We start from the raw sequence: 12,439 nt of genomic DNA, 5'->3' as shown, positions 1-12,439 counted from the left end.
TGACAAGAACAAAACTCCTAAGGTTCTCAGGGCCAGCATTGTCCCTAGGACCATGAAATTTAGGAGAAAAAGATACAACTGATTTCTCATCTAAAAGTCCTCTAAGACTAAATAAGAAACTACGCAGAGATTAGGGAGTGATTATACGACAGGTTCTCACTGCTGTGCTATTATCACTGTCAAGCATCTTTTAAAGAAAGTCTCTGAAAGCCATTTCAGAGTGGGGGAGTGGGGAGACCAGGTGTTTTAAAACATTAGGCTCTTGTTTTCCCTCTTTCCCAACATATAACTTAGATCCTGGTGGATGGAAAATAATAAGGTATTATTGTGCAAATGATTCTGGGTGAATGAATATGCTAACATAATACAAATTCTTGTTAGAAGAGGTCTGTAACTTGCAAATGGTTGCATGTGCGCCTGGTTTAATTGTGGAGATGGTCATTTAATGATGTCTGTGCATGTGGTGCACTGTGAACTTCACAGACTTGAGTTCTCCCAGATGGAGCATTTTCACAATGTGTGTGTCTAATTTGGGTACTTCTTGGAAACACGTTTTGAGGAGCCAAGGAATGGAGAGAGATGCTCCGAGATGCAGAAAGATGCTCCCCACGACCCTGGGCAGCTCCCTGACCCACCTGAGTGCCCAGAGCCTGGATGTCATGCTCGAATGTAGTGTGCATTCTCTGCAAGGTCTCCACTGTGTTCTGATCTCTCCCAAGCTCCTCGGGCAGTTTCTTGTGTTTGTCCTGTATGCGCCCAAAGATCTCCTTGGCATCGTGGTAAAACTTGTGCAGTTCATAGGAGGCAGCGAGAATCTGTGTTCTTGTGTCAATGAGCTCTAGGAGGTCAGCCCAGGCTTCGTTGAGCCCATCCTTCCACTCAGCAATGGTGGCGGCATCTGAATGTCCAGAGTTGATGAGTTCATCTGCCATGTGATTGACCGTGTCCACGCGCTCTTGCCCAATGTTCCCTGTGTCTCGGGCAAATTCCCGGAATCGTTCTTGTAACATCTGAAATGGTGATGAGCATTAAAAAAAAAAAAAAAAAAAAAATCAGTGAGACTACTGTGAACATTTTATTTCTTAATCACATGAACGTCCTTTGGAAAGAAGTAATATGCATGACTTAACATGTCTTAGCTCTAAAAACTCAATCAGGCTTCCTTCTTGCTCACTGCAGCAGAGCAAGGCTCTGGCTCCATCTCCTTTCACTACTGGAGAAAAGGGCACAGAGAGGTTGAACAAGCTAAGTCAAAGTTGCCTGGTGATAAAAGAGCTGAGCTGAAACTAAACCCTGTGACCCGTGACGAGAGTCCAAGGTGTCTGATGTGCTCACAGATAAGGAGTCCAGCGGCCGCCCATGCCCAGTGCACGTTGCACAGCCGCGTCTGCTCTGCCCAGGGTACTTGCCGTGACGTGCTCGTAGTCCTGCCCCAGTTCGTGCGACCCTGCGACCACCTCCCTCTCGGCGATCCACTGCTCCAGGTCATCCACCTCCCGGTTGAGCTGGAAGAGCCTGTGCCTCTCGTCCAGCTTGCCTCTCCGCTCCTCAGCAAGGTCCTTCAGGCCGGCGTACAGCTTGTCCACTTTGGACTGCCGCATGCTGATGCGCTCACTGGAACAGGGGTGGGGGGAGGGGCAGCAGGAAAATGACCTTCAATGTCAAATTTTTTTCAGGGAGAAAACAAATGAGGTGGAAATGCCAAGAAAGCATGTTACATAAAATTTCTCGAAGGAAACTTCTGGTTCACCTATTTAGCCTAAAAAATAAAACTCTGAAATCTGACCTTGAGTAATTTAGAGCCAACATGTAAACAAAACACAATAACTAAGGCTGAAGGCCATCCTGACTGTGATGACAGAGGCAGGGAGGAGAAACCCTAACTCTCGCACTGCTAGCTCTGTAAGTCAGGATTTCCTCTGACGTTAAAAATTAATGCATGCAAAAAAAAAAAAAATTAATGCAAAACCCAGGAGCCATCTTCCATTCTTAATCATGTGACCCAAGGGATGGATGATACTCCTGTCTGGCACACACCTCCCCCTTCTCTGGGGTGCATGCTCCTGGCCACTCCTGTCAGGTAGGTCCTGCGAGTGACTTTTCTTGTAACAGGAAATCAAAGAGACAAGGACTTCCTGATGCTCGACGCTAGAGACTAGGAAGGCCACTTTTCTGGGAATCCTATCACGAATACATGAAGATCCCCTTTCACCAACACAGCCATTGACTGCTATCTTCAACTTGCTCTGGGTGATGCACAAAGCCGATTCTTTTCCCTTCTGAGTTATAAAAGGCAGTTACATAGCAAGCCTAAAATGATTGCCATTAAAATTAGTATGTGAGCGTGGTATAAAGTAGGGAAGTACCACACACACTTCTTTTTATTCCCAAGGTGCTTGAAGGACTTGATAATGTGAGGAAGTGTTACCATCTCCTTGTGGGAGCCCTATTATTTCACAGGTCTGTGTATCCTTGTCTACTATTCTTCCTAAAAGCAATCACTTAACTAAACTGGATGACTTTCAACCCAAAGGCAGGTTTTGATAACCTGTATCTGTGCAGGTCAATCTATACTTCTGACTTGTGATACCAATCATTTTTCAAGAGGAGATATTTAATCCACAAGGACAATTTCCTAATGTTAACAGTTCACCCTTCCCATTCAGCACAGGCCTACTGGGTCTATTTGAAAGATGCTTTCCAAAGATCTAGATCACCAGTTATCCAAGATGGACGCTGCCATTTCCATCTGCATTGGGTCAGGGTAGAAGACCCTCACTGGGAGGAACCGACAGGCCAGTCTCGTCTTGACACAACAGGACTCACCTTTCAGGATGACTGTCAGCCACCAGGGCCCGGCTGGTCTTAGAGAGCTGATGCACTGTCTCTGCGTAGTCCTCCACGGCTTGCTCCAGAATCTGGTGCTTCTTTAACATGGAGACGGCACTCTGCTCATCCTGCAAAGAGGGAGAAGGTCACAACCACCATCGTCCCCTCGCCCAATACCACACTCAAGTAGGACCAGCTGACTGCATGATGCGTAGGAAGAAGAATCATCAGTAAGAACAAAAACATAAGTGTGGTACGCAGGCAGTGCAACACTGAAGCCTTTCAGGAGTGTCAACATGGACCAGACTGTGGGACGCCCCATGAAAGACGAACACAAGGATCATACGGAGTGAGTGGGGAGACCTCTCTGAGGTATAGGGTAAAGCCTACGAAACCAAGTGTATTCTGACTGGCTGAGACTCCTCACCATCTCACCCACATGTAAGTAGATGACAGCATTCTGGAACCCTACAAATTTTTATACTATCTCAAAAGCATCTTGTAAAGTTTAAATAACTCTACTAACTAAAGAGAACAAAAAGGACTCTGGTAAATATCCATAAAAAAAAAGAAAGGATAAACCTAGTCTTTTTTTTTTTCTAAAGATTTTATTTATTTATTCATGAGAGACAAAGAGAAAGAGAGAGGCAGAGACACAGGCAGAGGGAGAAGCAGGCTCGCAGGAGCCTGACGCGAGATTCGATCCCAGGACTCCAGAATCACGCCCTGGGCTGAAGGCAGGCGCTGAGCCACCCAGGGATCCCCAAGATAAACCAGTCTTAATGACACACCAGGGCTCACATAAGATTCTGTATCAAGGGGAAACACCAGATTTCAGTCACCTTCATGCAGCACAGTGTCCTCTGTGACACTCAAAGGCAATGATGAGATGTTTCACAAAGACACAGCTACCAGCAGAAAATAGAAAAGCACCTCCGAGCCCAAGTCTGAGGTTCCCTGGGGCAGGACTAGAAACCTCTCTCACCTTGGCCTTCTCCTCAGACATCATGTACAGCTCTTGCTCACTCATCCACGCCTCAGCCTCAGCCGCATCGAAGTAGTACTGCTGGGCCCTGTGCGCCTCCTCAAGCCTCCTGTGGCGCTTCTCTGTCTCCTCGATGAGGAGGCCCCACAGCTCCTTGAGGTCAGCAAGCCTCCGCCGGATGGCCTCAGCATTGAGGCTGCTGCTGTCGGTGACAATGTTCTGGCTCCTCTCAAAGATGTCATCAATGCGAGGCTGGTGTCCCTGGATCTCCTTCTGGAGGGTCTGCGGGAGTGGGGAACACACAAATAAGGCTTGCTGGGCCCCGGCAGAAGGCTGCTCTGTGAGTGCCGAGGGGAAACAGTGAACCTTCACTGTTCTCTGCCCTGTAACTTGGAGCAAATATTTATCAGACTGAGCTAGCCCAAGCAGAAACACTTGCCTGATTTTTCTTTATTAACAGCTGCACAGTCTGGAGGTTGTGGCCATGATCCGTGGAAGTCGCCAAAGGCATCCTCTCTCCAACCCACAACTAGAAAGAATTGTAAATACAGGTGATTAGGACTTCTCAAAAAGAACAAATACTTGATGTCAACACGTGCAACAGAGGATCGGCAGGAAGGCCAGCCTGAGAGAGAGAAGGTGTGTACAATCCCATTGCAAGGGCTTGTCTTTCAGACCCCATTTCATCCTCAATGCTAGACTCACTGGGAGTCCTCATGCCTAATTTATCTTTAAAACTACTATTCTAGAGGCATTAAAACCATAGCACATCTTTAGGAAATCAAAGAAAACAATGGAGTTGCATTTTGTGCCAATACATAAGAGCATGGGCTTCGACAGTCCAGCTCACCAGTGCAGCCCAAAGTGAGCCTAACAAGAAATGAGAACACGGCTTAAGGCAGGTCAGGTGAGGAAGCTTATGGAAAAGCCCCTTGTGTGGTGAAGGTCTACTTACAATCTCGTCCTCCACATCCCTGTTGAACTGATGGATCTCTTTGGAGGCCAGCAGGTTATGCTTTCTTTCGCTTAAGGGCTCCAGAAGTTCCATGAACTTGGTCTGCACGGTGAGGCGCTTGCTATCCACCTCGTCGGTGCTCTTCCCCTCCTGACTCAGGGCCTGGGCCTGGCTCTGGAGCTCCTCGATCTCCTTCTTCCGCACCTCCATTTGGTTCTCCAGCATCTGAAGGCAGAAAAGAGACCAGGTGGCACACTAGAGACAAGGAAGACACACACAGTCCTATAAAATGTTTGTTTTGGGAACTGGCCAAAATGGAAGATTGAACATAAATTTATATAATGGAGAGTCTAAGAAAGGATTCTTGACATCTATCAAACTATCAATTATTCCCTTTCCAGGATTTTTTTTTTCCTTTTAAGTAGGCTCCACACCCAGAGTGATATCTAACATGCGGCTTGAACTCACGACCGAGGTCAAGTCGGATGCTTCACAGACTCTGCCACCCCGGTGCCCCCACTTTTCATTGTATTTAAACCCGAACAATATTCAAGTTTGTCCAGGAGCTTAGAAGGCAAATGACAAGAAAAACACAAGATTAATTATGGGGAAAGGACAGTCTTCAGCTGCTGGTTCACAAGCCGTAACGCTGTTGGAAACCCATGTAATCGTCAGGAAAAAGTAACGTCTCAAGGTTCCAGTTCTTTTAGGCTAAAGGATAGCTAGTGTTACTGTCTTCTCTCAATTTCTTCAATCAGAAGGGTGATATTTTTTTTTTAATACTAGATCTCGAGATGAAAACACGCTAATTGCTTATTTACAAAAGGAGAATGAAAGCAGTGGGGTCTCACTCAGGAAACGTCACACGCGGATGGCTGTGAGACGAGGGGGCTGCGTCTGGGAACAAATGGATTCCTTTCCCGGGCGAGGAAGTAAACAGCCTCAAGGACAGAGCACCCATAACAAAACTCCCTAACGCATGGTAACGTAGCCAAGAAACCGCATCACTCAGGAAAAGGAAGGGTGGGTATCACTCTGAAGAAACAGGCCTCGGCACTGGGCAAAGACACTGCTACGGTGACTGGTTCCAAGCAGGACCGTGGGGCCGGGGCCTGGGCCAGGGAGCCGCACATGATTCTGACACCAACCTGCTTTCTCAGCTTCACTAAAGCTGTTTTCTAGAAATTTTAAGTAAGTTCATTTGCCTTTAGAATACAGTACTATCATGTCCCCAAATAAGTGAGTAAATAACTTCCTTTTATTGCATCAGGAAGCTCTGGGAGACACAAAGCCTCAGGGCTGATCTGGTCAAGACTTTCCTGCATGAGGTTTGTCCTGCCCAACCCGAGATAGCTGGCCTCTTGCCAGGACAGTGGACCCAGGAGGGTCCACTGAGTCTGCCCTGGTTCCTACAAGGACAAGAACTTTCCTGTTGTTCTCATCTAAAAAGTACCCTGATGTGGGGACACCCGGCAGTTGGCTATGTGTCTGCCTCTGGCTCGGGTCACGGTCCTGGGGTCCTGCAATCGAGTCTGCATCGGGCTCCCTCCTCAGCAGGCAGTCTCATTCTCATTCTTCCTCTGCCGGTACCTCTCCCCACCCCTTACTCATGCTTGCTCTCTCAAATAAATAAAATCTTACAAAAAAAAAAAAAATACCCTAACCAACTAAACAAATATTTACTGGATGTTATACAGCAAGTATGGAAATAGGATTACTTTCTCTTGTGTAAACTGCAGAACTGACTGAAATGAGTATTTTCTCGACTATTAAATGGTGATATTATCCGTCAACTGAGATGAGGACACCCAATACTTCTACGATACTATGCCTTTCCAGCTGATTCTAGAAATGGGCCATGATGCTGTCAGGACACTCTGCTGGGTTAAAGCCCCTTCACACAGAAGACAGGTGGTTGATGACATGGTGTGCAAGTTAAGACTGTAAAGACGATGTCAATAAAACAGAAACAGGCCCAAGTATGTGGTTGCCTCATCCACTTGCCTGTTGCTTTTTAAGCAGGATGTTGACGCTGGTAAGGTCTTTGCCATAGTCATCAGACTGAATCTGACTCTCCAGGCCATGCAGCCATTTGTCCAGATCTGCACAGCTCTGGGTGAAAAGTTCAGCCTTGTTTGCATCAAAGAGCCTCTGGGCCTTGGTCTGGGTGGTGGATTCAAGGACTTCCCACATGTTATGTAAACCAGTGAGTTTCTCCTTCACCACAGCTTCCGTCTCGGGCTTTTCTGAAATGAGCTGCATTCCTTCCTGGAAAACATAAATAAATACAGTTTGCTAGGGAACAAAGGTCACTATGAAAAACCACCCTAAAAAAAAAAAAAGACAAAGAAAAACCACCCTAAAATATTTAATCTGTGGTCTACCTATTCAATTCAACACACAGCCTTTCCATGTAAGGTTACTGCTTAATAAATGGACAAGGGCCTAGTCTATGGACACTACATGGCTCTCAGAGAGGACAGCAAGAAGTGACCACTGCATGATCAAACAGTTTCAACGGGGGCAGCAGCAGGAAGTGCTAAAGACTTCGGATTTCCTCCCCTCCACTCGGCCCCGAAAGACTGTAACACGTTAATTTAACCATTAGAGTATGAAACAATATAAAAAGCCTGAGGAGGAGAAGAGGGGGGTGGGGAACTTCATTTTCACGTTCAGTATGCCGCACACAACCTCCCTGTGCCAAAATGATACATTTTAAGTTATGATAGTGCCTGGTCACACTAGAAAAATGGGAAAATGTAAAATACATAGTATTTCTAAATTCTGTGCAAATCATCAGTCTCTCATAGTCCAGGACACGTGATGAATCAAAATAGTAGGGACTCGGTCCAGGGGGCCCGCAGCCCATCATCTGCAGCAGGTGAGAAACAAAAGAAACCCAACAGCCAGTACCCACTAAAAAGCTAATCAAGCGTTTTGTACCACACCTGGCTGGGTTTCTGCTTTTCTCCCTTCTAGTGGGTACAAGTCAGGAATTAGTAAGAGGGACTGCTCCTGGCTGTGTTACTTCTGTATAGGATGCAAAAATGCAAGAGAATGTGCTAAAGAGAGTTCACTTCCATGTTGTGGCCACACCAAAGAAACACGAGTCTCATCAAACATTTTAATTCACCTTCTCAATTTTGTCAAGCCATTCTTTGTTGGATGCAAGTTCTGCCATAAATGCTTGATGTTTTAACCATTTACTGTGTAGATTTCTGGCTTCATCATAAGACATGTCCTGGGCGGTAAGCATCTTTTCATTGATCCAGAGAGAGAGCTAGGAAAAACAAAAATCAGAAAGGTTTCAGAGATTGTGATCACAGACATCAGCCGTTTTTCTGCCTGGAAAGAGTTGTGTTATGTTGTACTATGCATACTGCACGTTTCCATGTCAACAGACAACCAAATATTTACTTTACGACTCTGACCTGTCATGACTGGTTAACTCCATTGTACGGGAGATGTACCTGAGCCTGGCTCCGAAGTATGTATCTAAAGTTAAATCCAGGAGTACAAAAGCTCTCTGAGCCAGCTTTCAAAGTGCTTGGCACGCGTAACCAGCCTTCCCCTCAAAGGCCTGTGTTTAAAATTCTGCCCTAACCAGTCCAAGTCACAATCTTCTTTCTCTTCCAAATACTCGTGCCAGCTATTCCATGTTAATCATGATTAACTGCCTTTTACTCTATTCGGTAATCTTTTTACTCTTTTTAGTTTTCTATTATATATGAAAAAGACCAAACACAGAACTCTCACTCTTTTATTCCTCCCTTTCCCTTCACAGTGTATCTATGGGAATGCCAAAAAGCATAAATAACTTGCTCGCTGTAGGAGTAAGGCAACAATGATGCCCTCTTTAAAGTTTCCTTCAAAGTTTGAGTCACCTTCACCTCTTTTTCTATAGCCTCTATTTTTGTAAAGAGCCTTCCATTCAGGCCATGAACACTCCTCAGGACTTGATTTTGAGACCCAACATGTCTCTTTGGATCTAAATTCTGCAAGGACTCACAAAGCCTGCCAGCTGCTGACAGATCTGAGAAGGGAGTTCTCTCGTGAGGCCGAGGATGGGAGTCAGCCCAGCCGCAGGCCCTGGACACACATACTTCCCTTGCTGGCTTTCATCCCAATTCGCTCGGCTCCTTACTGCCTATAGCTGGCTGTGCCAGGTTCTAATTCCTACCCCCATAGACAGTGCTAACTAACCCAGGAAGAGCTTTTTGTTTGCCTTAAGAGAAAGAAACACAAAGGAATGTAGGACCAGCCCAGAATCAAAGGTCTTCAGAGACCATGTCCCTTCTGTGTGACCATAAGAAGCCCACGTCTTATACAACAAATTTGCACCCTAAGCCCTTCATGGTCCACTTTGCAGTATTGAGAAATGGCAAGAAAAACGAAAAGAACCCTCACAGGACCAACATTTCCAAGGCCACTCACTCACACTCAGGGCTGCTGCTGGGAAAGGTTTCCCCATAAATTTGTTTAAACAACAGAAAGCCTGTTCTTTGAAAAGGATGTCAAAGAGGGTAATGCCGGTCATGGGAGCACCCCTGGCTCTGAATGTGGGCAAATTCCCAGGCACCATCTCTACCTTTCTCAGCATATGCATCCACCACACAGGAGGGGGCGGGGGGGCGGTACAAAGCAAAAGGTGGGGAGATTTTTGTTGTCATTCTTTATTGAGGTGAAAAACCAGTAAATCTCATTCAGCCCTTTGTAAGCTAGGCCCATAGATTGGTTACACAATAGAGACACTAAATTTCCTACTTTAAAAGAATTACCTTTTTCCCCAGTTATCTGGGTAGCTAAAATCTGAATTACTATGGCCATTCATTCAGTCCAACAGGGAAAGAGGTTAAAAGGGAACCAAATGGTAAAACTTCCCGTCTTCCACATGCACACAGATTAAACACAATAGAAGGCATTTATCCAAAGTGCAAAGGACATTCACATATTTTTGCTATTCATAACCACCTACCCAGAGAGATTTAAAAAAAAAAAAAAAGAGCTACATAAAAATCAGAGGCTTATAAACAAATCTGCTCTTTGCTGAACACATCATCCTACAGATAAAGCATCACGCAATACAGCACAATGAAATGGATCTATGGAACTTGCTAGTTCATCAGCCCTTCATCAGCATTCTGCAATCAGAACTACCATTATTATTTGTGGGCATTTACAAAGGTCATTTAAGAATATACTCATTCTCTGCAAAAAAGAACACTGCACAGATTGGAGAAGGATTGGAAAAATGCTTTGATCACTGAATCAAGCTCAAAGTAACAGAACTTGCTACCCCTTGTAACACAAGTCTAGTTATACTGCCTTCTCCCCCCCCAAAAAGAAAACCCACACAAACCACACCTTCAGTTTCTGAATACAGTTTCCCTATGATGTGAGGAAATAAAACAGAAAAGCAGTAACTCCTAAATCACTTTTCAGGAATTCACGTTGAAATAACCACTACAAAAACTGATGCGCTTTACGTCCCCACCCACAACTGGGAATAGGGGGGGTCCCTGCAGTAAATTTCCCTATCCGGTGGCCTTTGGAGGTGGCAACAAAGGCAGATCTCACAACCTGTGCTTGCTCTGGCCAAGGCACTCACTGAGAAGGTTCCCTAGACTTTGGACAATACCTATAAGCCAGCAATGGTAGTAAATCTGATCTCTGGGTACTGTGGAAGTTTCTAGCAACTTAAAAGGTAGATTTTTAAAATGCAAAGCTGTTTCATGCAGACACTCCGTTCTCCAAGATCCTAGCTTAAAAGGTACTTTTTAATTTAATTTTTTCAAAGAAAGAGTGTGAGAGCAGGGGCATAGGGCAACAGAGAGAGAATCTTAAGTAGGCACCATGCCCAGTGACCCTGAAATCATGACCTGACTGAAATTGAGAGCTGGACATTTAAACAAGGGTATGTATTTTAACAAGGCTGAATGATGCAGAGTTCACAGCCAAAGAATACTGGAACCACCTCTCTGCTTGCACTTCTATACCAAGGGTTTTGGAGCCCTCAAACCTGATCTAAATTCCGTCACTACATGGAGACTGTACATGCTCATGTGAGAGATGGCAACTCCAGCCGATCCTACGGTTGTACTAACTTTTAATGAAGCTTAAGGAGAAAAAGGCTAAATCAGGAAGATTTGGCAGAGCAGTCTCAAGGAGACCTGCATATCATTCCTGGGACGTAGCAGCCCAAGCCAAGACATTTCTGCACACTATAAGGGGCAATCACAGGATGGAGACCTCCAGGCACGCCCAACAGTCACTGGTATATGTCAAGGCGGGAACTCCATATAGCCAAGGGTGCTAATTTGGAACAAGTATTAACAAAGATCTAATGACCTAGTAAGACCATTTCCTGTGATTCCACTGGGAAGGACGATCATTTTATCCACTTTGTTTCCCCACACGTTTTTACTTATGAATCCACACATATGTAATGGCAAACAGAGGGAAACTTCAATGGGGTTTCTCTCAAGGGTTCTTCCTCTTATCTCATCTCCTGCTCATTTTCTGGCTTTTCCCCAAAAAGTCCAAGTTGAGGTCCATGAATTTCATCTCACTAAACTTGCCCTTTAAGCAAAAGCATGGAATTCTATTGACTCTGACCTGTCCCTCAGTATGGCCTGAGGTTATAATGAATCACCCATGGTACTAACAAGGGAACTATCAAGGGGTAATACAGGGACCTGCAGTGTGTGGAAGGCAAAGCCCAGGCTGCAAACAGCTCCTCAACCTTCCAGGGCTGAAAAACCACTTGATATTCACTGTGGAACAACATGCAACCCTACCCAGCTAACTTCAGGTCCCATGGCTCTTCTCTATGCCCTGTCTGGGGGACACAAATACCTCTTTAAAATGAGCACCCTATCCAAAAGGCCTATTAATGCTTGAGCATCACTTGAAGAGACACTCCTGTCTTCAGCCTGTCTGGCTCCAGGCAATTACCTCACAGATCGAGATTCATCAGAGTGGCACAGAAAGCTGACAGACCCTAACCTACATAGTTCAGGGGCTTTCTTTCTGAAGGTTTAGCTGCTGAAGCATATTACAAGAATCACAGTAAGATAGCAGTTAAATGGACATGAAGGATCACTTGTCACGATCTAACATGACTGCTATTGGGGCTGTATTTCTTTTTAACACACAGCCATATGCTTGCCTGCAAGGTGTTGTGATGATCGCAGTCATGTTCTTCGCACACAAGCTGATTCTGTCCCCACGCCCAATAATACCCCTCCTCCAAGGTCCCTACAGCTTCATTGGGATGAACTTCATCCCATTTCTGCCTCCAGAACTGGGATTTCACCCAATAAACCAGATAAAACGGAGTCTCACTGTTATTCTCTGGCAGATAGAAGAATGCGATGTACTCATGAACATGTGGAAGTAGCCAGATGCTTTTCTCTAACTGGCTTGCAGAGACTGCATTTTTCTGGCTAACTTTAGTTTTCCAAGTTTGTTTATGCATGTATCAGGGGAGCATGAAATAGTAAGAGAATCATCAGATTAATACCACATGGTAAAACTTAGAGGAGTCTAAAATCAGGATCGCTGCTTTTGCCACGTTAGACACGTATCCAGGGAATCTGAAAGGTGGGTGTTTCAAGGTCCTTGGTGAGTAAGAAACTCAGGCCTACTTTTTTATATCTTTGCTTCTTACC

The 12,439-nt window shown here is 45.2% G+C and overlaps 1 protein-coding gene across 4 annotated transcripts in view; it reads right to left on the bottom strand.

Moving 5' to 3' along the window:
- SPTBN1 (spectrin beta, non-erythrocytic 1) overlaps window positions 1-12,439 on the bottom strand; it is a 199,436-nt gene that overhangs the window by 23,208 nt on the left and 163,789 nt on the right. For all 4 annotated transcript variants that reach the window (XM_055329366.1, XM_055329365.1, XM_055329368.1 and 1 more), the window contains 8 exons: window positions 7,903-8,049; window positions 6,774-7,037; window positions 4,770-4,994; window positions 4,254-4,343; window positions 3,815-4,096; window positions 2,827-2,957; window positions 1,410-1,614; window positions 636-1,010 (listed from right to left, as the gene is read on the bottom strand). In XM_055329366.1, coding sequence (XP_055185341.1) covers window positions 636-1,010; window positions 1,410-1,614; window positions 2,827-2,957; window positions 3,815-4,096; window positions 4,254-4,343; window positions 4,770-4,994; window positions 6,774-7,037; window positions 7,903-8,049 — 1,719 coding nt within the window. The remainder of the gene's footprint in view (window positions 1-635; window positions 1,011-1,409; window positions 1,615-2,826; window positions 2,958-3,814; window positions 4,097-4,253; window positions 4,344-4,769; window positions 4,995-6,773; window positions 7,038-7,902; window positions 8,050-12,439) is intronic.

The sequence above is a fragment of the Nyctereutes procyonoides genome, unplaced genomic scaffold (assembly GCF_905146905.1).
Source record: "Nyctereutes procyonoides isolate TBG_1078 unplaced genomic scaffold, NYPRO_anot_genome, whole genome shotgun sequence".
NCBI classification, from domain to species: domain Eukaryota; kingdom Metazoa; phylum Chordata; class Mammalia; order Carnivora; family Canidae; genus Nyctereutes; species Nyctereutes procyonoides.
Note: the sequence above shows the minus strand (reverse complement) of the source record. Positions and strands in the feature narration are given on the sequence as shown.